Raw genomic sequence first — 26,153 nt, 5'->3', positions numbered from 1 at the left:
CCTTGCTTTAAAACCTCCTGTTTAGCCTCACTTTTTGTACCATCTTCAGAACAGTGTTCCACCAATATTTTAAGATTATTTTCCCTCTACACGAGACATGTCACAGTACACACAAGCTTTAAATGGCAAGCTGCCAGAATGTTCCCGCCTAAAAAAAAATTGAAAAACCATGGGATCCATATAACAGAAAAGTTGCCAATTCCAAGATAATGAATCTGAATCCAAAAGCAAGTGGCTGTTATTGGTCATATCTACTGTTGACTGATCAAGGACACACTGAAAACCCTGTCAAAGATTAAGGAGCTATGCAATATTACCGCAGAATCACCTAAAAGAACAAAGAAATGGTATTGACAAGCTATTACAATTTTAAGAAAATGCACACATCTCTAATTATGGAAGATTAACAGACTTACTAGACTCATAATTGTGTTGTCTTGTGTGAAGACCTGCCAAGAGACACTAAAGCTCACAGTGAAAGGAAAAACAATCTACAAAAGCTAATGTATCTATTTAGCATTACTAAGGGTCTGGAAAAAGCCTCCAGGAAGTTAAAGTTCAAATGAAGCAAAACATACAATTAAATGATGCATAGTTTCATTTCTCAACTTCAAGTACATCAGCCATGGAATTTCTAGAAAAAGCATAAGACTGGACCTCGCACAAATCCAGCAACTACTGGATAGTTTATTTCTGACTTGTATGTATGGAAAATCACCCATTTATAAAATTTTAAACTGGAGGAGCATGTCTTCCAACACCAACCTACAGACTCATTTGTCATTTGAGAGATCACAATTCCACTGTCTGACAGGAGAGAGAGCTTTGAACAGAGGAACGTAGTGTTACTTTTATGCCTGCAGGCAACTGGCAAGCCGCAGGAGATTGTATCTGCCAGAAAAGAAACAGGTCGTCTCTGGCTAACTAATTCCAGTCTGCTAACTGCACCTTAAAATAATTTTAACATACTGAACCTTAAACTACTGTATTTCTTCTGCAGTATGGAAGCCTCTGTAAAACTAGTCCATTTTTGCTGCGAACAAATATGCCTTTAATATTGTTATATCCGATTTTATGCATAAAAGCAGCTCAGGTACAGTTCTTATCAAATTCAGTGAAACATTAAATGAAACAAATGCAACTGGCTTCAATACTCGTATTTAAATGTCTCCAATTATAAAACTGAACTTCAATACAAACCTGATCTTTTTAAGTTAATAAAACTCCATTAAATTGTTCTGCAGTAAACATGTCATCAACTAAGGAGTTCACTGAAATGATAGTGGGGCAAAAAAAGATGGCTACATTTTCTGGGGACTGCTTCAAATTTTAACACGAAATATTGTTAAGCATTTTAAGGACAAAGTAATATACTACCTGTATAGTAGATGTAAAAGCCTTTGCAACTTAATGCGGATATTTTTATTATAACAAAACTCAAAACATGTCAAATGTGCTGAAGTAAGTTTCTCAGACACCTAAGTAGTTTAACTTGTCTAACAAAGCAACTATTTTCAAATTAATCTGCACTCGGCTTACCTTTATTGTTTTGGTCTGAAGTCTCAGGCCATTTAATGTATTGATGGCTTTTTCAGCATCTTTAGGGTCCACATAGTTCACAAATCCATACCCTAGGCTCTGCCCTGCAAATAGAACAAATAATTTTAGACCGAGTTCTTTAATATTGGCCCACTTTCAAATGAAATGCAGAATTTTCCCCAAGAACTAAATCTGTTAATGTGAATTTTACAGGAAATTGAAGATGTGACTAGTTTCCGAAACAGGAACCCCAAGCCTGCTGTATTTCAGATCTACTTGAATGTATTACCAGCCTCTTCAGCTTTAGGACACTAATTTAGAAAAAAGGTCCAACACCTTGTTTAATCAACACACGTGTTATATCTTTCCTATGATGGGATAAGATTTTTAATAGGAAATTTCTAATATCCTATTAATGTGAACACGCACCACGGCAGAAGCATGACCAGATTGTTAACTTTCGTTTACGATCTTGCCCACTTAAATTTGTTGGGGTTTGGGAACTCTAAGATTCTATTTTTTCAGAAACTTACTTTTGGATGCGTTTCAATGGATTAATTTTCACAACCATTTGAGGCTAGTTAAATGTTTTATTACACATCAACTGTTTAGAGGAATAAAACGATTCCAATACAAAGTCATTCTTTGAGGTACTTGGTTGGAAATTTAAAGAGAAAAGGAGAGGAGGCCAAATGGAGTTATTGGATGAGTCATGTTACATTTGCATTTCATAATCTGGAATTCACTGGAATAACCATGTCAATTATTAACTGAATTGATGACCACGAAAACAAGCAGGACATCCATTTAGATGATCTTCCTATGGTATACATATTCCATTGCTCAAAAGTGTGTCAAGCTTAAAATTAAGTCTAAACATGCAATTTGAGAAGGAAAACCTATTGTTTAGCTTATAAATTTTTACAAAACATGCCAATAAAAAATCTTCAAAACCAGAGGCAATTTTCACTGTTGAAATCCTTAAAATTGTTCAGATTACAGATTCAATATATAAAATTTGTTCAAATGAATAAAATATCCAAAACCTGGGCTGAGTGACCATCATTCACAAAACACTCAATTGTGCCACTTCACAAACGCTATAAAAGTCTTTAGTGTAAAAGTTTAGTCCATTTATGAAACTGCAATTTCATAAACTATCAAATAGAAATTTAGACATTCAAATAGCATTTGAATTCTAGTATTAAGCAGTACTTGTGAACAAAGTCTAAAAAGCAACATAAAAATGCACTACAATGAGCTTACCACTTCCAAATCTCAAATCTTGGAATTTGAATAAGATTTCACATTAAAAGCACCATTTGACTAACTATAAAGAAACCGTATCTTTGCATGTTTCGCTTTCTAAGATGGCAATCACTTTTTTACCAAGAAAGATGAAGTAGGTGGTTTCTGCAGGTTGAATTTTAGTACATGACTATTGTTCATCTTTGGACAAAGTAAAACCATTCCCTTCTCAGCCCCTGACACAAGGTATAGTGCCCCCAAGCAAAAAAACGTTTTATATTATAAAATAAAAAAATATTTTATATTGTCTTGAAACACAGGAGTTTAGTATTTTCTTTAAATGTTATCTTTAAGTAAAATGGTACTAAATGGGTTATTCAATTTTTTAACCTAATCTCTAATCCTAGCACATAAAAATAGGATATACTTTAATCTTCTGGTCACATTTCATACTAAAGGGGTATGCAATCACCAGGTGTTCATTTCAGCTCAGCTAAAAGTAGTTATTTGATGCAGTTAAGATGGTAATACAGATTCTCACAGTTCTTTAGATGCTGCTTCTTTAGTCTTTGAAAACCATCAGAAACCAGTGTTACAAGACCACAATTAGACACCACTGTCATATAATAAAATCCAAACAGCATTCATACACTTAAGACTTATATACAAGTTCATATACAGCATACACAAAAGACCTTCAATATGTCTGTTTACATTAAGGAATAAAACATTCCAATCATTAAACAAGGGTAACTACTTAAACCTGAGAAATTTAAATGTGCTTAAAGGTAGTGCTGGGCGATAATTCGATAATTGCAATATAATTTACAAAAGTTCGATATGTTTATGCTGTGCGCATGCGCACACAATACTGCGCGAATGCGTGTTACAGACCGGGCAGCTAACGTGGTGTTTACCCACACGGTGGTGGCTGACAGGATTGTAGTTAAGAGTGGAGAAATGAGCGACACTGAAGCAAATGTAGTGCTGCCAACGACCAGCTCGAAGGACGATATCATCGACAGAAAAGGTCATTCAACTTCGGTAATTTGGAGATATTTGGGCTTTTTACGATCAGACATAAAACAGAGCACTTTAAACTTTGCAGTCTGTCTGAGCCATCTTCTATGCGTGTTTTATCACACCGCAGTATTTAATTTTTCTATTAAGATATTTATTTTGTAAATGTTACTCATGCATATTTTGACATAAAAAAAGACTTGAATACTCTCTACCGCAGATTTGTTTAATGTTTCTGCTGTTTGGCAAGTGTTTGTTGTATTCTTAAAATAAAGAGTTGTCTAATTTACCAGTTAACTGTCTGGTTTCTTCAACTTTCACTCAGGAGAAAAAAATCTGCCTTTAAATTTGAAAGAAATAATGATTTGACATTTATCGTGATATTTATCGATATCGACTGATATGAAAATTATCGTGATAAGTTTTTTGGCCATATCGCCCAGCCCTACTTAAAGGTTACCTTAATCAAAAAACGACAGCTTAATTGTTAAAAAATATGGGAAGTAAGGCAGTATAAGCCTCATTTTCAATGCATTCCAGCAGAGGAAAAATAAGAATCCTTTCCATAAAACTCCTGCAGGGAACTTTTATACCAAATAAAAATGCATGCTTAGGTTTTATTTATCAATATAAATCTTTAAGGCCTGTAAAGAGGCATTATGACAAACATAATACATTCATAGTCAACAAATTTAAACATTACATTTGACCTAGGATAAACTAAATTGCCAGGATAAACCCTAAAAACTTTATACTGAATTTAAAAGGCTGAAGCACAAACAAGAAAATTTACAATTAAACCATAAATTCAAATCAAGAGAATGAAACAAGTCTTCACTAAAGAGTATGTACAGGTGGACCACAATTTTAAAGAACAAAACATTGATAAAACTTCAAACCATTTCATTAACCATACTCAGGCTATAAAAACCAAGTCTTGGTAATGTTTAACAGCCAAAATGTTTTCTCAAACAAATGCAAATTTCTGAACAAAATAGAAAGTTTGAATTATGGAGTTAATTCAAATTTCTGGCTAAAGAAATTTGCTTCTGTAAGCTTACGTTCCAAAACGAAGCTTCTGCACTTTAAAATCAACCTCAAAAAGCAATTTCAATTACAGCTCCATCTGCTTTACAACCTTCACTTAAAAAACAACCTTATTGAAAAACGCAAAAGGTGACATTACCCAAATGTCTATCTTGTGTTGCTTCTAGTCTCTGCCTTATCGTACAAATTATATACCACTTATTGTAAAGGCCAACGTATATATGCTTTCTACAATACACATTTTAAAGCTTTAGACACCTGTACCCTGCCTTTATCTTGTACAACAAGATTTCACAAGATGATTTTCCTACAGAAGCTGGATCATGCGGTTTTTAGAATACACAGGAGAGCATCTGGCTCAACTTGAACCACAGTTATGGCAAACTGTTGTGATGCACAGGCAAAGCAAGCTCTCTCCTCCGATTTAGCAGCCATATTTAACAAGAAAACTCCAACATTGTTGCAATGGATTTGATGCATGTCTGGATTTAATATTTAATTGGTTTAACTCCTAAAATTACCAGTTTTACTTTGTGCAGCCAGAAGACATTCAATGCCTTTTGATACTGTAGCAAAAGTGCTAATTAAACTTAACTTGCATTCCTTAATACATTTAAGACTTAACACATCAAGGCTGTGCTATAGATTTAACAGATGGAAAATGCTTGTAAATGAAGAGTTGCACTGAGATGCTAGAAATGCAACACGTTTAAATGAGAAATTTAACAAACACCTTAAACTTGTCATACATAATCTTACAAAAAGCAATTTGAAGTTTTAGATCAGAACTCACTTCCCTCAAATTTTGGGAAATTACACCACTCCCGCGATACTGCAGGACTTGAAAATAACAAAAGCTAGAACTATTTTAAAAATAGTTAAACAGCAACTGTAGAAATGTGACACTGGCCTGGGGTTATTACCCTTGACCTGGCTTGAGTGCATTTTAAAATGGACACCTGCTGTACATGACAAAATAAATGGTGTGCATATCACAGTAATGACTGAAAAACAGGATAACATTAGGAAAAGCCACTATGCCACAAGTGGAAGTATTTTCTATGATTCCAATACATTGGTGATGGTGGCCATGGTTGTTCATTGACTATAAAACAGTTTCAGGACACTGTGTGGGACGTGTGCATCTTCTTCCAGTGTTCTCTGGAAGTGACCTTTCATCACCAATTAAACCTCATCTCAAACATTCACTGGACTGCACTTTGACTCTTTGCATCTCTACAGTTCCAAGCAAAGAAAAGCCATACAGGAAAGCACTGTGCATTTAAATTTTCACAGTGCAATACCTTTTCAAGTTTTGGCTATAAGATTTCCATGTTTATAATTTTATCGCCACCTTCAGAACTGCTCTGTAAATTAAATGCAATTGAACTGGACAGTGGATAAGCAACTGACCACTGATCTGTACAAACACTGCTGAACATGCATATCGTGACTATTCAGGAATGTACACAACCTATGATTTTCAAAGCACTGTGTACCAGTGCATATTTCAAAATAACGTCCCGTGTTAAAAACAGTCCACAGTGAGCAAAATTTTGTTCTATAATTTAAAACACTAGCTTACAACCAAGATCATACAAGAGTAGATGGGCACAATAAATGCAAAGCATTTGCTTGAGGCACACTATGAAAATTAAATTACACTACAATTTACCAGGTTATTCTAGACCATACAGCATAAATTAATTATTAATTCATTTTTGGCAGAGTAAAGCTTAGCAACTTTTCAAAGGAAATTTAAAAAAACATTCTATACTAGCCATTTTCTTAATGCTTGTAGCAAACAAATTAACTTAATTTACAGGAGGAAAAAAGGCAATAAAAAGTGCCAGCACACAAATGGGAAAGCAGTGCAAAAGTAAACGGGAAAGTATTTTATTAGATACACAGTACATGAGGAGCCCATCTCATACAAGAATGTATGAAAGCAAGGCCTTGCACCGACATATGTGGTCCAACTAGAGGAACCTAAGTGCATTGATTACAACATTGAGGTCTCATCTGCATTGGAAAATTTCATTTGGTTACTTATTCTATTTTAAAAGGGCCGTACATATATGAATAAGTGATACTTGACCAATCTGGATTTTAGACTATTAATAAAACACTTTGGATATTTCAATTGTATTTAATGTTTTATAGCCACTTCTGCCTTTGCGGCATTAGACAATACTCACATGAATTTGTCGTCTTTAGTTTCTTCAATACCCATGAATCAAAGTGCTTGTGCTTAGACATGGGGTTTGCTACTGCAGAAACCATTATGCTGCTGCAGTTTCAGACTGCTTGCCTCCACATACAACTGAGGCTGCCAACAGCTGCCTGCCTACTTCTCCATTATAGGCCGCCTTGCTATAAAGTTTGCAAACTGCTTGTTCTTCCTGGATTTACCATCTTCTCCTATGTGCTTCCTACAGTATGAGTGGTCTGCAGACAGCACTGAAGACTTGGCGTTTCAATTAAATTTCAGTAATGCTTTATTTGAATGTTGCTGCATAATCTCATCATAACAGCTACAGAAGATGTTACAATGAAATATGCAATGATTTATAAGGAGATGTGCAAGTGATATAACACACAAGCCATTTGTTTAAGCATTACATTGTACCAAGTGTTATTAATGGGGAAAAAAGTAGAACTTTCTTCCAGGGTATGTCCATCAAAGTCTTTATACATTCAAGCTGCAGTTTAATTCTTGTTTGAGCTGGCATTTAATGCATGATCTCAAAAGACTCTTCAGGTTAAAATTAGTAATAAAAATAAGTGCCTTTACAGTACTGATCTAAATCAAACAGTTTATAGTGGCAGCAAATGTCCTTTCAACAGTTAAACAAATTCTCAATTTTTCCCATCATAAAACTGAAGTATGTAACTTGTATCATACAGTTCAAGCTGTTGGAATTCAGCTGTATTAAATTCAGTGTGTAAACCTACCGATTTTATACACCATCAGAATCGGTTTCTCCTAATGGACCAGATTCTTGGTTAAAGTTATTGGAATATCATTCTCCCAGAATGTTTTCCTGAATGAGCATGGTTGTATTAGGGCAGGTCAAACTGCTGATTCAGCTGAATCTCATGACTGCCAGCTGGTACTCAGCAGTCATGCCCAACTGGCTTCAAGTGCAACTTATTCAACAAAAGGGAGAAGGACTAATCACACTTTCTTAAAGATGGTCTGTAAGCTTGTGGCAGCGGTGATGCAAAGCAGGATGGAATCAAAATACATAAGGGGTGGTAAAATAAGCTTTTCCTGCGCCTACTAGAACACTTACATGTTTCTGTAATTTGCATTTGATAGTGTAAAATTAATTGAACTCCAGCTTTGTGTTTAAGAAAGATGTAGATGGGACCCGGAGCACAAAATTGCCGATGGATGCCAATCCATAACAGGGTCATTGTAAAATCTTAAAATCACAATCAAAGCTAGCCAGCAGTTCTTTAGATGGAGCAATTTAACAAGTGTTGGCTTACCTAGGGCATTAGGTGATTTCAGCAGTAAAGCAATGAAAAAAAACAAAATCACTTTACTACTCTAATAAAGGTTATTCTCCTAGCAGTAATATTTGTGAGGTGATGTTTCCACTTAAACCTTGAATGCCAGAAGCTCACAATGCATTACTTTAGGGCAGGGGTGTCCAATCCTGATTCTGGTTGGTCTGTGGGTTTTCATTCCTATAGCTCTTAAGAGCTTAACCACCTGGTTAATACTTTAACTTCCTCCCAGTTCACCACACACCACTGCTAGAAACCTGCAGACAAATGGCCAGCTCTCTAGGACCATTAATGGCCACTTCTGCTTTAGAAAGCAGCCATTCAATTTTTCCCTTGGATTGCCATTTTCTTTTTTAAAGATTTTTTTTTTAAAATAATGAAGCTTATGCTTGTACAATACTTGGCTTATAGTTTTTGCTTAAAGGCACAAATCGGCATAATGCTGACCCTGCTCTACTGCAGAAACAGCACTAAAACAAAACCTACTTTGCAATGGAACAATGAATCCGTAATGGTCAAAATCAAACTTGCCACTAGCATTAAGACTGGAAACATTTGAGATAAGCCTGCACTTTGTTTTGGTAAGTTTTCGTTAAGGTCCGGGGTAACTTGACACCAGGAAAAGTTGCTAATTTCTTTCAACTCGGCCCACCTACTGTACGTTAGCTTGCCAAGTGATTTAAGAAAAATCATTTAAGCCATAGGGGACTGTATTCAACATCCTCAAAAGTACCAATTAATTTCAACCCAATGGACGAAAAGGGTGAAACAAAATGGAGGATGAGAAAATTGTGAAGTGTATTCGAAACCAAGAACAAACGGCCTTTTACACAAAAGACTAAGAATATACAACATCCTGGCTAGTCATGTTGCTGTAGCTAATACCTTGGCTTCCTTCAAGAAACAGCTGGGCGAGATCCTTGGATCATGGGTGCTAAAGAGGCTATTCCTCATGTTTAGAACCACCTAAAAGATGGAAAGACTTACCCCGTATTGAATGATATACCAAAAACTTAACTATGGACTACTTATGGTGACTGTGATATGCAAAGGACAGAAAAATTACAGTACAATGAGCACTGTTCCCACCTACAATTTTACATAAAGGCCACCATGCCCCTTCAGGTCTCTTAAAGTCTTTTTTAAATGTCAAACTATTTCATTTATGGTATGAGAGGTTTTTTTTAACCCACATTCTTAAATTTCTCTGGAAACAAGGTTCACTAAGGGCAGCCTTACACAGATGCAAGAACAATTGTCAGTTAAAATGAACAAAATACTAAATTAAAAGTAAATAAAGGGCTGAAATTCACTTTGAACTTCAAAACTTTTAAGTTAGACATCTTTGAGGAAATGAGTCTTAAAATTGAAACATGAAGACATCTAATGTTACACATACTGTACATCCATGTATTGGAAACTAGTTACTTCTGGAAGTGGAGAGCAAAGTGGTCTGGTCAGAAGAGGGATACAAAGATTGTGGGGCAAGAGATGTTAGTTTCTAACAACCAATAGCTCTTACAGCAAATACCAGCAGTAAAGCCTTCTAATAAAAACTGAAGTACAGGATACATTTTTCTAAATGGTTATTCAGACAATTCCTATGGTGTCAGTGAAATTACAAAATGATGCATAAATTTCTTAAAACTTAAATTTAAACCTACTACTTAACCAAATTTACCTTCTTAATAAAAATGTCAGCAAGAACAACAAAAGAACTGCTTGGTGAAAGGACCTTTGGCAAAAATTACAGCCACAACCCTCTTGCCTAGAAGTGAGCAAAGTTGGCAATTTGCTCAAGTTCTCTCAAGTTGCTTGGCAATTACTTGTGGACAGCAGTTGACAAGTCTTTTTTTTTTTACAACATCTCAATGGGATTGCTGCAAACACCACACTTGACGACAAGAATTGTTGACTTAGTAATAAGCTGTTGGGTTTGCATTAGATGTAACGCTTTGCATTTAGAGTCAACTTCCAGTTTTGTCCATGACCACAAAACCTTTTGCAATGTTTGCAGTACCAATTAAATGCTTTTTGCAAACCATCTCCCTCCCCCATTTCCACAGCCTTTTTCCAATAAGCCACCTTTGTGTAACAAATAGGATATTTTGTCCTGTCTGAGCCACTAAACTCTCTCAAAGCCAGTTGACCTTATACAGAAGATGCATCTCTAGTGATGTGGTTTCCCCCCTATCCTAGGCAGTGTGAGTACCTTTCTTTTTCCTAATGATTGATTTCACAGTGCTCAAAGACATAAGGGCCTTTGAAATGCTTTATGGTGCTCTTCTGATCTGCACCTTTACACACTATTATCCCCAAAAGCTCTTTAGTCTACAGCAGAATCCTTGAAATACACTACGGGACTAAGGGACCTTACAGTGATGGGTATATTTATTCTGAAAGCATGTGAATCACCATTACTGTACACACAGGCCATTCATCTTAGTGTGCCTTAAGGTAATTGTGCACCTAAATTGAGGTTTTCCCCACAGCAAATGGCTGAATATTTTTTCCAAACATTACTTTGGCATTTTTTCACATGAACTTTTTTTCTTTGAATGTGTCTAGGGGCAGGGTGTTTCTCCTAAATGACATAAGCTTTACAAGCAACAAAATGGAAAACATGCAATGATTTAAATACTTCTGCAAACACTATACTTAAGTGCAAGGGAATATTCCAAGTGTTGGCTCACCTAGGGCTCTAGGGTAGTCCTTAGGTCATCATATAAATGATGCAGACACCTAGATCTAAACAAAAGCGGTAAATTCATAATCCCCCCCCAAAATGCAACACCTTTCAAGTTCCAGGAACCTGCAATTAAACAAGCTAGAAAAAGTCCACAATGTTCACTCACTGTTTTTAAAAAAAACAGCAAAATGTTTAAGAGATTGGCAGACATTTAATAAAATCAATCTGTTTTTTAACAAAAACTAGGTCAAGGTAAATAACCTAGTGGAGAACACTGTGGAAGTTTGAATCAGGCCAGTTTTAAAACCTCATCAATAAAAGATGTTTATTTTCATGGATCAGATAATCACTACAGTCTACTTTACCAGAAATCACTAGTTCCCAATCTGAATTTAAGACATCAAATTGAAAGGAAGATCATGCAATAAAAAGTTATCTACTCTCAAGCACGACCGTTTCATCCAGCGACAGATCCAGAAGTATTTCACATGGGACACAATCAACCTGCTTCCCTTCTCTGGCTTTCAACTGTGATGGCACATGAAACAAAATATAGCATGCAGACAACGGATTATATATACTGTACAACAGTTGCAAATCACAAGGTCAGGGGTGTTTTGCATTAGTAGCTCATGTGTAGGGTAGAATTACTGAACTATTTCTAACCATTGGTACTTATGTACACCCTTGGTTCCATTTGGGTAAAACTGTTTTTCCTCAGTGAATGAAAGAAAATCAAAACAGAAAAGAACGCAGTAATCAATGCTACCAACAAATGCATTACAGATAAAAAGGTCAAGCAGTTTCACATTCCAGCACCAGTGTGAAACCAAACCAACAATTTCTTCATATCTACCTATAAGATAGCATTCCATATTGGAACATGGGTAACAAATTTTAATATAGTCTAATGCACCTAAACTATTTTAAATCACCCAAGAAACTGCTAACAGACGCTATGGATACAACCAAGTTGCTCACATTTGCTTCTGTACAGTTGTATGCAAACGTTTGGGCACCCCTGGTCAAATTACATGTGCAGATTGAAAAAATAAAAACAGTAAAAGTGGCATGTGCAAATATAATATTCAAGTCTGGGCACTGTGAAAGCCATTTCAAAACTTTAATCTTTCATTTCTTTAAGTATTTCATGGTTGATTTTGAGGAATGTTTTGGATCAGTCTTGTAATGTAACCTTTTCAGCTTCAGTTTCTTCACCAACTGTAGGACATTAGCTTTCAGGATTTGTTGAATATTTTCTGTGCCATGGGCTGCCACACAACCCCAAAGCATAACAGATCCACCCCCATGCTTAACAGTTGGCAAGGTGTTATTTTCTTCAAATGCTTCTCCTTTTGTCTCCAAACGTACCTTTGGTGATTGTTGCCATAGAGTTCAATTTTTACTTCACCAAACCACAGCACTTGGTTCCAAAAAACCTCTGGCTTATCCGAGTGTTGTGTTGCATATTTCAGACTTTGAAGTTTATGAGATCGCGGGTAAGGTTTCCTTCTGATGACTCTTCCATACAGATGTTTGTGCAAGCAATGCTGCACAATGGAACAGTGCACCACTACTTCTGTGCCAGCTAAACCTTCCTGCAGGTCCTTTGCAGTGATCTGGAGGTTTTGCTGTGCATTCCTGACCAGTCTATGAGCAGTTCTAACTGACATTTTTCTTGGTCTTCCACATCTTCTCTTGACTTCAACAGTTCCCCTTAACTGCCATTTCAGACAGTGGAAATTGCAAGCAGGAAGAATTTAGATATCTTTTTATAGCCTTCCCCTGCTTTGTAAGAGGAAATTATCTTTATTTTCTGATCCCCAGTCAGCTGCTTAGAGGAGCCCATGGTTGTTGAGTGTAAGCACAACATCCCGAGAGGTTCAAAGAGTTGGAGAATTTAAGCTCTGGAATTGTCATCACCCGACTTGGATTAAGGCCTAACAAGTTAAGTTCAGAGACCTTACAAAAAAATAACACTAGCTGAACTTTTGCACATGCTACATTTAGTTTTATTTTTTCCCACCCAATCAGTTAAATTCAGCAAATAAATAGTAATTATGCATTAAAATTTGCAGAAAGATGTCAAGTTTAAGTTTGTTTGGTGCAGAGGTTGTGTTAATTTCATTTCAATTAGAAAATGAACAAAACATGTCCTTTTCTAATTGAAATGCCCAAACTTTTGCACACAACTGTACTATCAAATACTGTAGCTGGTTCTGACCACATGCTCAAAACCCATCATTCAGACTTGGTGAATGCTACACTACTAGAAAGGTATGAACTAGAAGTTCAGCACAGTTTTCTGAACACTTAGTACCCAGGACAATTTCAATAGTGTCCTAAATCTTAAATAAAAAACACCAGGTGTCCGTTTCATTCATAACTAATATTGTTCGCCCATTATGGGTGACCACCATCCCATGGTCCCAGGCACAAATCCCAATTTTCTCCTCAATCATCCTATTGTGGGACTTGTGACACAATCTAGTGTGGATGAACTGTAGTGAAGTCCAAAAACAAGAAAGGACCCAACAGTCCCCACTAAAAGTACTCAAGAACACACTGGCATAGACCATAAAAATAAGGATTGTCACATAGCATTGCAAATTCCCCTGGGGTTAAATTTACAATTTTGCTCAGGGCATAGGAAAATGATTAGAACAAGCAGTTTAAAAAATACAAATTAAAACCAGTGATATTTAACAAATAAATGAGTACTTAATGGAGTATGGCAAATTGGTCTCGCTGCTGGGTAAATTTTATTATAGTTTTCACTTAGAAATGGCATATAATTAGAGTATTTTACTCTGTTAAAACGTATTTTTGCCTCAGTAACCATCTTAAATTGCAAGCCTTATGCTTTAATTGGGGGGTAAAAAGATGAGTTCCATAATTCATGACACCATAGATCAAAGAGATCAAGACCATCTTTTTTTACAAAAGATCTACAAATAGTCAGAAAACCATGAGCATATAAAGACTAGAGAGTCCTGGCTATTTTTTACAGATGCTAACAAACATGATATTCAAAAAGTTCAGAATGTGAATCACCACGAATTATCATAAGTAACATGTAGGTGCTATTTTGAGGCTGTGATTGCATAACAGTACTGAGGGAGACCACATAACAGCTAACCACTAAAAGGGCCAAGATGTAACATGAGGTTGCCCTTGATATCCCTGGAAAAAAAAAACTTGAAATGACTTGCACAATAAATTTGAATTACAGAAACCAAGTGATAAAACCTTCAAGAAGGATTAAGATATCCTAGAAATCTGCTATTTCCTACACAACAAGATTTTGAAAATAGCTGAAAATGACAATGTGCAACCCATATTTCAAATTGAGCCATACTTTAACAAAAAGTGATTTTTCATACAGTACCTGTTATTTTGTCTCGTACTAATTTACAGGACTCTATTTCACCCACACTTCCAAACAAACTCTTCAGCTCTTCCTGTGTCATATTCTGAGGAAGGTAGTTGACTATCAAGTTAGTTTTACTGTCCTCTATGCTTCCTGATTCTACTGGCGAGGAGCAGTTGTTTGAAATTGTGGTGGGGCCATTGGTGGTGTTGTTACACGAGGGTCCATTGGACAGCTGTGTTTCCATGGCAGCAATTACCTGCTAAAAAAGAAAAAAAGGTCAGGCCTAATGCTTTAAAATCGATTTAAGCATCTTTTTAAATTTAATTGTACAGTTAAATAAGGATGCTCGTCATCAATTAAGCAGTTATCAGTGTAAATTTAATTGTATTTGCAGAAATTTATGCAAATTAAGGTTGTGTGAACTTCATTAAAATGCATTAATTTTAGAACACATTACTGTAGAGGAAAGATGCCCTCTTTCTGGACTTTTAAAAACTGATTTCTTCATGTTGAAGATATTTTGCATTAGGAAAAATACAGTAAAGGCTTAACACCAGATTGTGCACAATTCTGGATAGTCCTCTGTGCTCTTTTTACCATTTTCGTTTTAAAGTTTCCACCTTTACAGAGATCTCATAGGTCTTACAATTCCTGTAATTCCAAACTAGTTTAAAGTTTTAAAGTTACCTAGCATTCTGTGCAAGAAACAAAAAAATCTGATTTAAAATAATGCCCAATAGTTCTCTAAAAGTAGGCTATAAGTGCACTAAAATGCTGTATTATGCTTTTATTTAGTTATTCATATCCCACCTGTTGAAACATGTCGAGTTAAAAACATCAAGGCATACATTACAAAAATAACAGATAAAATATCCAAAAACCACTATAGTTAACTTGTTTTTAAAGTGGCAAAGAATTTACATAGTAAACTATGGGGGAAAAAGCTGGACACCCATTACCTTGAAAGAGTAAGCCTTACCAGTACAATCACAGATCCCCCTTTTATGACCTTGACATACTTGGCACAGCTCCTTTATGGCCCACAGAATTACCTCACCTGACAGTGCATGCAGGGCTCACAGAACACATTGTCTATAAGATACATGCAGGGCACGGCTTCTCCCCAAGACTGGGTTTTTTGTTCATATTCAAGTGTTGACCGTAATTCCTAATTTGAAACTACAGAAAAGTTATCACAACATTCTCATACAACGTTTGCCATCTAAGAGGTTAATAAGGAAAAAGGAATTAGATTATCTAGAGCTCATCTTAAATGTCAAAAGAGAAAATTCTGCAATTCCACATAAGTGGCCATTTAACTAGTCTTCAGTTTGAAGCTGAGCACGCAAACACCAGCAAATAAGCCACACAAGGACAAAGATTAAGAAAGTGCTGTGTGACATTCCTGTCAATTCGAGAACCAAGAAGCTCCAAATGTTAAATGCTGGCAGGGGTGCAGTTTAACTGGTACAGTTAAGCAGGCAGCAGAAACTGTTTAACAAACTGTTCTTTTTTGGAAATTAGCAGGATCAGGGAAAGACAACAAACAATCACACTTAATTGCACATTTACTTTCAAGTCCAGGTGGCAGAAATGATATTCTTAGCCAAAATTCAAGTGAACAGCTGCAGCAGTATATGTGCTGGTAAATTACAGCATTTCCCATCCATGGAACCATCTGCTCTGAATTGATTCTTAATGTTAATATGCAAGACTTTGCAGATAAATCAGTGAATGGGTACCAATGCTCCTATAATGGGCAGAAACAAAAGATGTTGCAGTGGTTTTTAAAGGGTTAGTGCAAAAATATTAAGACGCATAAGTCTGCATGCTAACCCACCTCCACCCCTGCTCTAAAGAAAAAACAGGGTTTTGAACATGGTAAATTCTTTAGGCCTTCTTTTCTGAAACCTCCTATTGTATGTGACACCTTGTCAACACTGGCTGTGTGAAAAGAAGCATCCTTTTTTAACTGTTAATATTGATGAGTGTTAATGTGAGGCCTCCTTATGAGAAAAATCTTTTAAAACAGTACAGGGAAAGAAAAACAGCCCTTAAATAACCCTTTAAGAAATGTTTCCTTGCAAAATTTGTACAAAACTATAGACTGCAGGCTACCTGTTATACAGTGAAATTCAGTTAGACCATACCAAAACAATGGAAATTAAAATTATGATTACGTATCAAATTAAGTCTTGGTAAAACTAAGCTGTATACACATTCAGACAATTTGAACTTTGGTTATTAATTAAAGCATAGTGTATTTGGTATGGCCTGAACATTAAATGATTAATAAAAGCCTACAGAATTTAAGAAAAGTCCCACAGACCCCAGTCCAAGGCTCTGCTGCCCACGAGCCACTTCTAAGAAGAGAAGCCACATCACACAGTCTGACTGCCATGTTAGTTTGGTGTTGCCGTCTGCAATATGGACACAAAAAGTACTGTATGTTAGATGGACAAAAAAAGTAAAGCAACAGTCAATTGTAAGCAATTTTATTGTCTATTCAGAGCACGTCCATGCAGCTTGGCTAACCCGGTAGAGGCCAATTCCAATCTAATCCTATCAGATGAATTTTAAAAGCACACACTCACCCAGACATGTATGAAAGCAATCAGATTAAGCAGAAAAGGCCAAGTGAAAGGATGACAAAAATCAAGGAAAAAAAATGTAAAACTTCCAGAATAAACAAGTTAGCCAATTTTCATAAAATCTGCAAACTTTCAAAAGGAGCCCATCCAAAAAGAAAGCACAATTACATCTGGATGGAACCATAACACTATTACTACAGCACATTTGTTTTAAAGCTCACAATGACTACCTACTGAAGCGCTTTTTGATCAAAATCAAGAAGGCTGCCACTTATTAACACATGGCTTACAATAAGGAATCAAGCTTATAAGACTAACACAATACAAACCATTGCCAGGTTAAAAATTTTCAAGGTCACTGCCAACAATATCTAAAAAAGACAAAATGGTCATCTTTCCAAGTTGGTAATTCAAGCTTACAAAGGCAGAAAAATATCAGAAAATTAAAAATCAAAAGATGCTCAGGATGACGCAATAACGTTTACTCAAGTTTAAGGAAATGGTTCATTTTGCCAGATGGAGGATTTTTAAGTAAGTCAAATTACTGCATCTGTACATCCTTCAAATTTATAAAAGACCGACTAGAGCACAGCAAGGACACTGCATTGTAGCTTTAATGGTGTGACAGAAGAGCAACCCAGTGATCTGGAATAATAAGCATTTGACACTTGCTATCGCATGGTGGTACATTACTGCACACAGCTTTCCACACACATCCTTTATTCATACACAATTTAAGGCAGTGATATTATTAACACAGCATTTGGCACACGCTGCATAATCGGCTTGAAAGTCATTCTGAAGGTTAGCACTTAACCCAAACATTTCACTGCTGCAGAAGGTTGTGCTACATCAAAATCAAACAGAAAAACAGTTTGGCGCCCAGTCCCAAACCTTAGCAAAATCACTTAAAATAAGATGGGACAAAGTAACAAAACAATTAATATACATATGTGACAAAACTATTTTACAACAGTTGTCTTTGGCTCGGATACAGTTAAGGCTCTGTGACCTATATTAAAGAAATAAAAACTAGGTCTGAGTACCTAGCATATATTTCAAGATCAGCATTTTCTCAGAAATACTTAGCATGAAGTATATTTAGCATGAAATCTTGCCAAATGTTGTAAAGAACAAATAGTTCAGTGTAACTGCATGAGAAATGTAGAAACGGGATAAACTTTGTAGAAAAAGACGCTTCCACTGTGTATTTTCTAAAAACAATACAGTTCAACATGATACCGGCCTGGTATCTCACTACAAAGGAGTGAGGAGTAAAAAGGCACTAATTTGACAAGTAATCTCAATTTTCTAGCTCTGGAGTCCATCCATACCCATGGAAAAACTAACCTGTCAAAACCACCAAATCGCTGTACCCATCAGAAAAATTTAGTGAAGATTAACCACAGTAGCCAAAGACGTGTGCATCTCCTCTGAGGCCTATAGGGCAAGTCAGAACATAACACTGGAGTATTTGATCTGACCCTTACAAGTACCCATGCAGAAAGCTGAAGCTTTATGTACAACCCAGCCCAGCTCATGCTGGAAAGTATTATATTTTAAGCACCTTAGGGCAACCTTGTTGCGAAAAGCACTATATAAAAAATTGAATTGAATATTTACTTAACACTGCAAAAGCAATGAAGCAACTAGTGGACTTCTCAGATCAAGGAAGTTGTAATCACTTTTACAGCTAAAAGAGAAACAGGTCATTATGCATTAAACAGCCTTATACGCTTAATTTTTTTTTTTACTATTCACATTGTTTAACATCTGACAGCAATCACCTCCAACAAGTAACAGCATGATCAGAACAAAATGAACAAGCCAGAGAGGCAATAATGGTTAAACAGATAAGCTCCAAATGCATTCACACATTACACATTTGGCATTGCATTTACCAAGGGTGCATTTCATGATCAACCCCAAAAGCAATATATACATACAGTAGTATCAGCTTGTAAGATATTCCCTATAAATTAAGTTTATATGTGCTGCAGCATTTAGCCGACTTGATGCTAAAAACTTTTACAAAATAGTTTACTGAATATAACTTCCACCTTTTATCCTTCACCATAAAATACCACTGAAAATATCAATATCTTTGCTGAAAATATCAATATCAAGAATAAAAGGAGAATTGGGTTCAGAAGACAAGAATATTTGAGCATGAAGAGGGTCAACTGGACAGGATGTTAAAGAGACATGAAAAAACTACACAGTAGAAGCAAAAGCAGTCCCACTGCAAAAAAAGAGTAGAAAGGTAAGCTGCAATACCGTAGCACAACAGCTTTAGTACGACACCATAGTACACAGGTAACAGACGGATATAAAATCACATAATAGAGCATTGGGTCAATATGGCCATATGCTCTACAATAGACAAGTGTCTGGATTTCTGTAGAAGAGGAGCAGCGCCATTCTTTCAAGAGAAAAATTTGCTCACATCGTTGGAGGAGGAAAGTGTGGGGCATCATTCCAGAATACCCTTGTGAATGTGAAGGAACCTTATCCATGAGTAATGCAAATCTAGACTGTTCAACTACATTTCATCCTTTTAGTCTGTTAAATACATTAGTGGCTGGAATAACCAACTAAATTTGATTCCCATCATCAATGTGATCTTATTCATCCCAATATGTAAAATCTTACCCAGCTGCATATCTTGAACACTGCCAATGTACTTAATACTGACTGCACCCAAGTACAGCACACTGAAGTGAAAGCAAGTAGGATCCTAAGTCATACTGTATGCTTGAGGTCTAAAAAAACAAAACTGCACAAATTAAAATGGCCTAAAATTATGAAATGGAGTACGTCACTTTCTAGGAAATCTGATCACAAGAAATGATTAAAACACTATGGTATATCCAAAACCTCCATAAAATCACCAAAACAGATGCATGAATTAAAATTAGCTGTAGTAGCACATTTGCAATGAAGGAAGTTTAATGGTTTTAAACTGTATATTAAAAAAAGTAGTTTGCCACAGTAAATACATTTTTAAATTAAGTCCTGCACTTAGCAGTGTATACATATTAAGCATAGAGCCAAAATATGGAATCCAATCACGTGTACCTTACTGAAAAAGGCAACTTCTTTCACTGAAAAGCAGTGGATTATCAAAAAGTTTCCAGATTTATATGCATTTTAGATCAGGAAGTGTTCATTTGCTGTGGCAACAGTGGGAGTGGAATTGAGAAATTGGTACACCCAACTGAGAATCAAAACTTTTAGGCTATAACATTAATTATACAGTAGGTGACCATACCTCATATCTGTTGTGACATTTACAGACTAAGCAGGCAAGAGCTTAATGCTGCTCTGGGGGAGTACTTAAGTGTCACTAGTCTCCCCGTAAAAACAGCTAAATGGAGTTTATAAGCAGCACACTTAAATGCCCATACATAAAACTTACTCTACCAATCAAAATGCTCGAAAAATGAAATTGGGAAACAAAACTGAATATTGCCGTCAGTGTGTTAGGTAAAGCAAGAATACCCCGAATGCTTACCAGGCACTGTGTACTGTATGTGTGGCTGTATGCATGTAAATATACATATAGAATATACTTAAACATTTATGGATATTTAAAAAGTGTACAAAAGAAAAGTCAATATTAAATTAAAAAAGGATGTTTATTTTGATGGATCTGATGCACTTGTCATTCTATTCCATTTTGTATCACAGAGCTTGAAGTTAAATTCTCAAATTGCAAAAAAAGTCTTTCCTTAATCCCAATTAAATTGACTTTGGATGATGTAATTACACAAAATGGGCAAAGTTTTACTTGGATATCTTAGCAAATTGTTTTTAATGTAAGCACATTACATTTCATATTGTGTTTTGCTATTCATTCCATACGCATTACTAACCGATTTGACCATTGCCACGGTTTAAGAGCATTATGTAAAAAATGTTTTATTGTTCTTGAACATTACTCCTTTACCTCTACTTCTTTATAGTACACAGCCCTGGAAATCAGTTACATACTGTATCCTTCAATACCACAGAATGCCTATTTTGATGTCAGGGACAGGCTTTTAATATTAATCGCAAAATGCACCCAGAAAGGAATGCTACAACTACCTTAGTAGCAGAATGTTCACCTGCATGCAATTCATGCCATCTATTCAAGACGGCATCTTTAGTCAGTTGTATACACTGAATAAATCATTGTATTTGTTTAAATAAGAACTTTACACAGTTCCATTTTGCATCATGTGTATTAAATGTAAAATGTATGCACAGCAAATGAAGCAATATGAAGAGTTAAATCCCTGGAGATATTCTGGAAAGTGTTGATTTACAAAGAAACATTTATATTGTACCTACAGTCATGGCAGACTTTACAGAACAGGATTTACAGATTTTTAGTAGTTCAATAATTTTATACAATTTGTACATAATACATATATACTGTAAATGCCTAATTATAGTTGACTAGTGAATTCAAAAACCTTGTAAGGCAGTTACTTGCAGCTGAATAAAAACTAAATTAGTTACACATTTTAGATAAGAGTTTATGAAACCAACTGGTTTAAATTAAGACAATTTAAGCACTATTTAGACATTGGACTGCAGATTGTCACATGCAGTGTACAGGTGAATGATTTTTGAAAATTCAGCAATTCCTACATTTTAAGAATGAATTCCAAAACATGTCAGTTAAGCTTGATAAATAAATGAGTAATCAGAAATTGTTTAAACAAGCTGATAACTTGGGAACTTTGCTGCATGTTTGGAAAAGGATAAAATCTTCATAGATTACTTAACATCAAACTGAAGGAGAAGAAAGGTTCAGTTCTCTGCTACAAGATAAAGCAGATTAGCTACAGCCCAGGTACCGTTTGTATGGACGGAAAGTACAGTTGGATAAAATCATATAGTAATCTGCTTCATTTAATGATTGGCCCAATGTTAAAAAAATGGAATAATTTGAGCAAAATAAAAATGAACATTCTAAATTCACTTTGAATTGAACAGAGATGAAAACTAGGTTTCACTTAGTTTGAAGCAAAACCAAAAAACATTCAGTTGGAATGCCACTCAAATCAATTATGAAGATTGATTACAATTATGAAGGTTACCGATTGCCCAATAAGCTTTTCCAGATCAATTAATGCTAAAACACTTGAAGCTCCCTTATTTAGATTTTGTAACATTTTCATTAAATAAGCCGAGATAGCCATTCTTGCAAATCATTGCATTTCTGCCCTTTTAAATGTCTCTAATGAATTGGGAACCCCGATGAAACCAGTTACAGGCACTCAGGCTCACATGGATCAGATCAACCATCTTACAGCAAAAAACCTTTCCCCTCTTAAAACAGAAAAGGGGGCTCTCTGCAGTCAGGTTCACAGTGAAAGTTTAATTATGCAGCTCACTGGAGGAAAAAGAAAATCCCATTCAAGTGTTTTCCTGCTCAGGAATCTGTCTTGATGGAAATGAAACATTCCCTCAGACACTATCACTGTCCACCAGAGGGCACATGCAAGCCATCATAGTCAAAAGGAATGGATATAGATCTGGGTGTGTCCTCTCTCTGCTCATGGCATCCACAGTCTGAATTGCTCATGCAAAAGTAAAGAATGGAAACAACTGTACTTCCCACTCACATGAGTTTGTAAGGTGACCAATTTCTCAAAGGGTCACCTCTTCACACCACAATGTCTAACCCACCTGGCTAGACTACAGTTGCTCTATCACCTGCACAGCTCTTATTTCAGAATTCTGAAGTCATTTTCTAATTTAAAAACTTTCTGCTCAGATTTACTTCAAACCCCTGACAGATACAGGTACTACAGTGATGCAGTACTGATTTAAGTGTGCTACACTTGGGTTCATTTGAAACCAAGTTAAATTGCTTGCTAATATGCTTTCACAGTACAGTCCTTCAATCTGTGCCATCTGAAAGCAGCACAGGAACGCAACCCACTTCCTCCAGCACCCTGCCACTTTTCAGCAATCAACATGTGCTTTATTTAAACAAGTGCAGGCGGTGATGCCACTATAGCTGGGTCTCTTGATTAAAATATTGTGGAGTACTTCATACTCATTAGCAGAGAAGTAATACAGATACAGTTAAATGCAGGGGTTACAAATGTAATCCATGCTTCTCCAAAATTAATCAAATCCCATTACTTATGAGTATTTACTAGAGGGCCTAATTCAGAAAATTAAACAGCCTCACCCTCATCTTGGTCAGCCTGTTGTAATAAGGTCTCCAGGTTGTTCTCGACAGATAATAGTTGTTGATTAAATATGCATGGCTGTCTACAGTTCAGGATATGATTTTAACTGGAAGTGGGAATTAACTGGGAATAGGAATTTTCAACAAAGTTAAAATCTGAATAGTACCAACACCAACGTATAATTGGTGCTTTTGCAAAGCAATGTGTAATAACCTATACAGTATTTAAGGCATCTAGAAATTTTTCAATGCCTACATTAAGAGATTTAGTATCTTCCAAGTCACACAAGCCAAAATCCATAGAAAAAGGCTGCCAAGTGCACATCATGTCAGTCTAGAAAACTTTTACTTCATTTATAACTTGTCATTTTCGCCAGAAGTTTAAGACTGTAAAATTCCAAAAACCAAATCAAATTTTAATCTGAAAAGGTTGTGCACAATATCAACAGGCATATTGATAAATGGTAACAACTTTGTAAGAAAGTGATAACTACTTGTCAGCAGTAGTGCACCAATAAAGGCGTTTTCAAACATTTTCAATACTAGTAACCATTACCGACCCATAATATGCTTTCAATACAATTTTAAAAACTGAACTTAAAACCATAAATTATGGGTGTGAAAATGGTTTATTTGCAATTATAAACAGTCACAAATGTGGACCTGTTTTTAAAGAAAAGCACAAACAAACCAAAATACCATACACACACTTGATAAAGGGCCCAAGGGTACAGAAATACCTGAGGCACTGGTTTGATAGTCGCAACTCCACTTCTTAAACTACTTTACCGATTACTTCAGAGTCAAAATCAGAGCGGTTTTCCTTTTTCTAAAGCAAAGGAAAATCCTTTCCTCATTAAGTAGACTACATACCCATCAGTCTCACTGCAGCAGAATAATTCCTTACATTAGCACTTTTTTGGACACTCCACTCAATGCTTTACAGATGCACTCAAGCTACTCAATTGTTGGTGAGGATAATTGCTTACACTATATAGTGCTTTTCTCCATTCAAAGGGCTTCACAGGTAACATGGACCCTCCACCACCACCACCCACCTGGATGATGCCACACCAGCCATAATGTACACAGTACACCACACACCAGCTATCAGTGTGCAGGAGAACAGAGTGATGAAGCCAATTCATAAATGGGGATTACCACCATGACTGGTAAAGGCTAATGGGAACTTTAGCCAGGATGCTGGGGTAACACCCTTACTCTTTGAGAAACACCCTGGGATTTTTAATAATCAGAGTCCGGACTTCGGTTTTACGTCTCATCTGAAGGATGGTGCCTTTTTATAGAATAGTATCCCTGTCACTATACTGTGGCATTAGGACCCAAATAAACCACAGGGTGAGCGCCCCCTGCTGACCCCACTAACACCTCTTCCAGCAGCAACATTCACCCAAAAGAGAACAAACATTAAGAGACAAAAAACTAAGTGGGACATGCGAAAATAACAGACTAACAGATCCTTCATGCTCATACTACAGGGAACATTAAATCTAAGTTTGTTTCCCTGAATACTTTGCTACAACACCATTTCAGAAAAAGAAAGCACCAGCTATATTAACTGATCAGTGTTCCCCAAAGACAAGGATTGTGAAGTTAACTTTTATATAAATTTTAAGGCAAAGTGGTGTCGGGGCCCAATTTGATTTAGACTTTTAACCCCATTTTCTTTAATTACTCAATGATAACTTGTTACAAGACTATATTAAAATAGTAACTGCAACAGAAAAATGTACTAGGAATACCACAAAACTGTTTTAAAATACACACATTCCAAGTATTTGAGCAAAATAGAACCTGGTCTTTAATATTAGCTCATGCTGCAATTTTATAATGAATTAGCCAATTTAAAGTTAAAGCTATCTGAGCAAGTCTATGAAGCAAACCCTTTAAGCTCTATTTCCCCTATGAAAATTTAAATTAAAAAAAGCATTGCAGTTTAACACCCCTGCCTTTCAAGGGAAATCAAGTAGAATACAAGTATAGAAAATAGCAGGAACGGGCAATTAGACATTAGGTTCATACTGTGATTACAAAAAAGGGCCTTTGTTAACATCAAAAAGGAGAGGGAAGGACTCTAAACTCTAGTAGGCGGCGAAGTTAGATGAAAAGACTGGTGTGAATTACCATGAAATTTATAAATACTGGGAAAAACTCGATTTAAATATACTAATATTTAAGAAAGCATTCCAATATTGCAAACCCAATAAAAGTGCAGGGTGGTTTAAAGAAGCACTGGTTTCAGGTCACCACAGCCAGTATTTATGGCAATAGTAATACTTTTGTACAGTAACTTATACTACTATAAATACATAACACTTTTCTTAAAGTGTGCTTTATAGCAAAGACCACCAGAAATACACAACTGTTCATAGTTTCCAATTTGAATAACTGCTTGATTGCAAAACCATGCAAAATAGCTAAAAATACAGGCTAGAAAATGGATTCAAGGCTATCAAAGATCTATGTTTTGCACATGCTGCCATTCATAAAAAGGATTGAGGTACCTACTGTACAGTCAAACAAATATCCTCCCCGAGACATAACCAAGTATGTATTGGAGCAACTTATTTTTCTTTAAAACCATAATTTAAACTACGATGCACAGGGAAGCTATTCAAATGCATAGCATTTCTTTTTATAGTATCTACTACAGACAGCAAGGAGGAGCTGCCGGTGAAGACATCTGGGAACCCACACCCAAACGTTAAGCAACCAGCTTTTCAGTACATTCAAAACTGGCTGGATACTTGTTGGACCTGAAGAGATTGCTACAAGTAGCTGTTGAGGGACAACATGGGTATTCTTCTTGAAAAGAAGAGATCAAAGCCCAGGTGGATGGTCCAAAATCTTTACGGCTTGAAGACATTTGTAGGTTACATATAAAAATTAGGAAAGCTGCTACAACAGTTGTCTCCA

The 26,153-nt window shown here is 36.0% G+C and overlaps 1 protein-coding gene across 8 annotated transcripts in view; it reads right to left on the bottom strand.

Moving 5' to 3' along the window:
* The window catches only part of elavl2 (ELAV like RNA binding protein 2), a 77,933-nt gene that overhangs the window by 19,950 nt on the left and 31,830 nt on the right, over nucleotides 1-26,153 (bottom strand). For 3 of the 8 annotated variants that reach the window (XM_088625389.1, XM_088625350.1, XM_088625359.1), the window contains exons 2-4: nucleotides 16,762-16,852; nucleotides 14,448-14,691; nucleotides 1,540-1,643 (exon numbers count right to left, since the gene is read on the bottom strand). In XM_088625389.1, coding sequence (XP_088481515.1) covers nucleotides 1,540-1,643; nucleotides 14,448-14,691; nucleotides 16,762-16,833 — 420 coding nt within the window. In that variant the 5' untranslated portion in view covers nucleotides 16,834-16,852. The remainder of the gene's footprint in view (nucleotides 1-1,539; nucleotides 1,644-14,447; nucleotides 14,692-16,761; nucleotides 16,853-26,153) is intronic. The other 5 variants (XM_088625371.1, XM_088625381.1, XM_088625407.1 and 2 more) reach the window with 3 other exon arrangements.

Source organism: Lepisosteus platostomus, chromosome 1, assembly GCF_059453375.1.
Source record: "Lepisosteus platostomus isolate fLepPlt1 chromosome 1, fLepPlt1.hap1, whole genome shotgun sequence".
In the NCBI taxonomy this organism is placed as follows: Eukaryota; Metazoa; Chordata; class Actinopteri; order Semionotiformes; family Lepisosteidae; genus Lepisosteus; species Lepisosteus platostomus.
The sequence above is the reverse complement of the archived record's forward strand: the minus strand, read 5'-3'. Positions and strand labels throughout refer to the sequence as shown.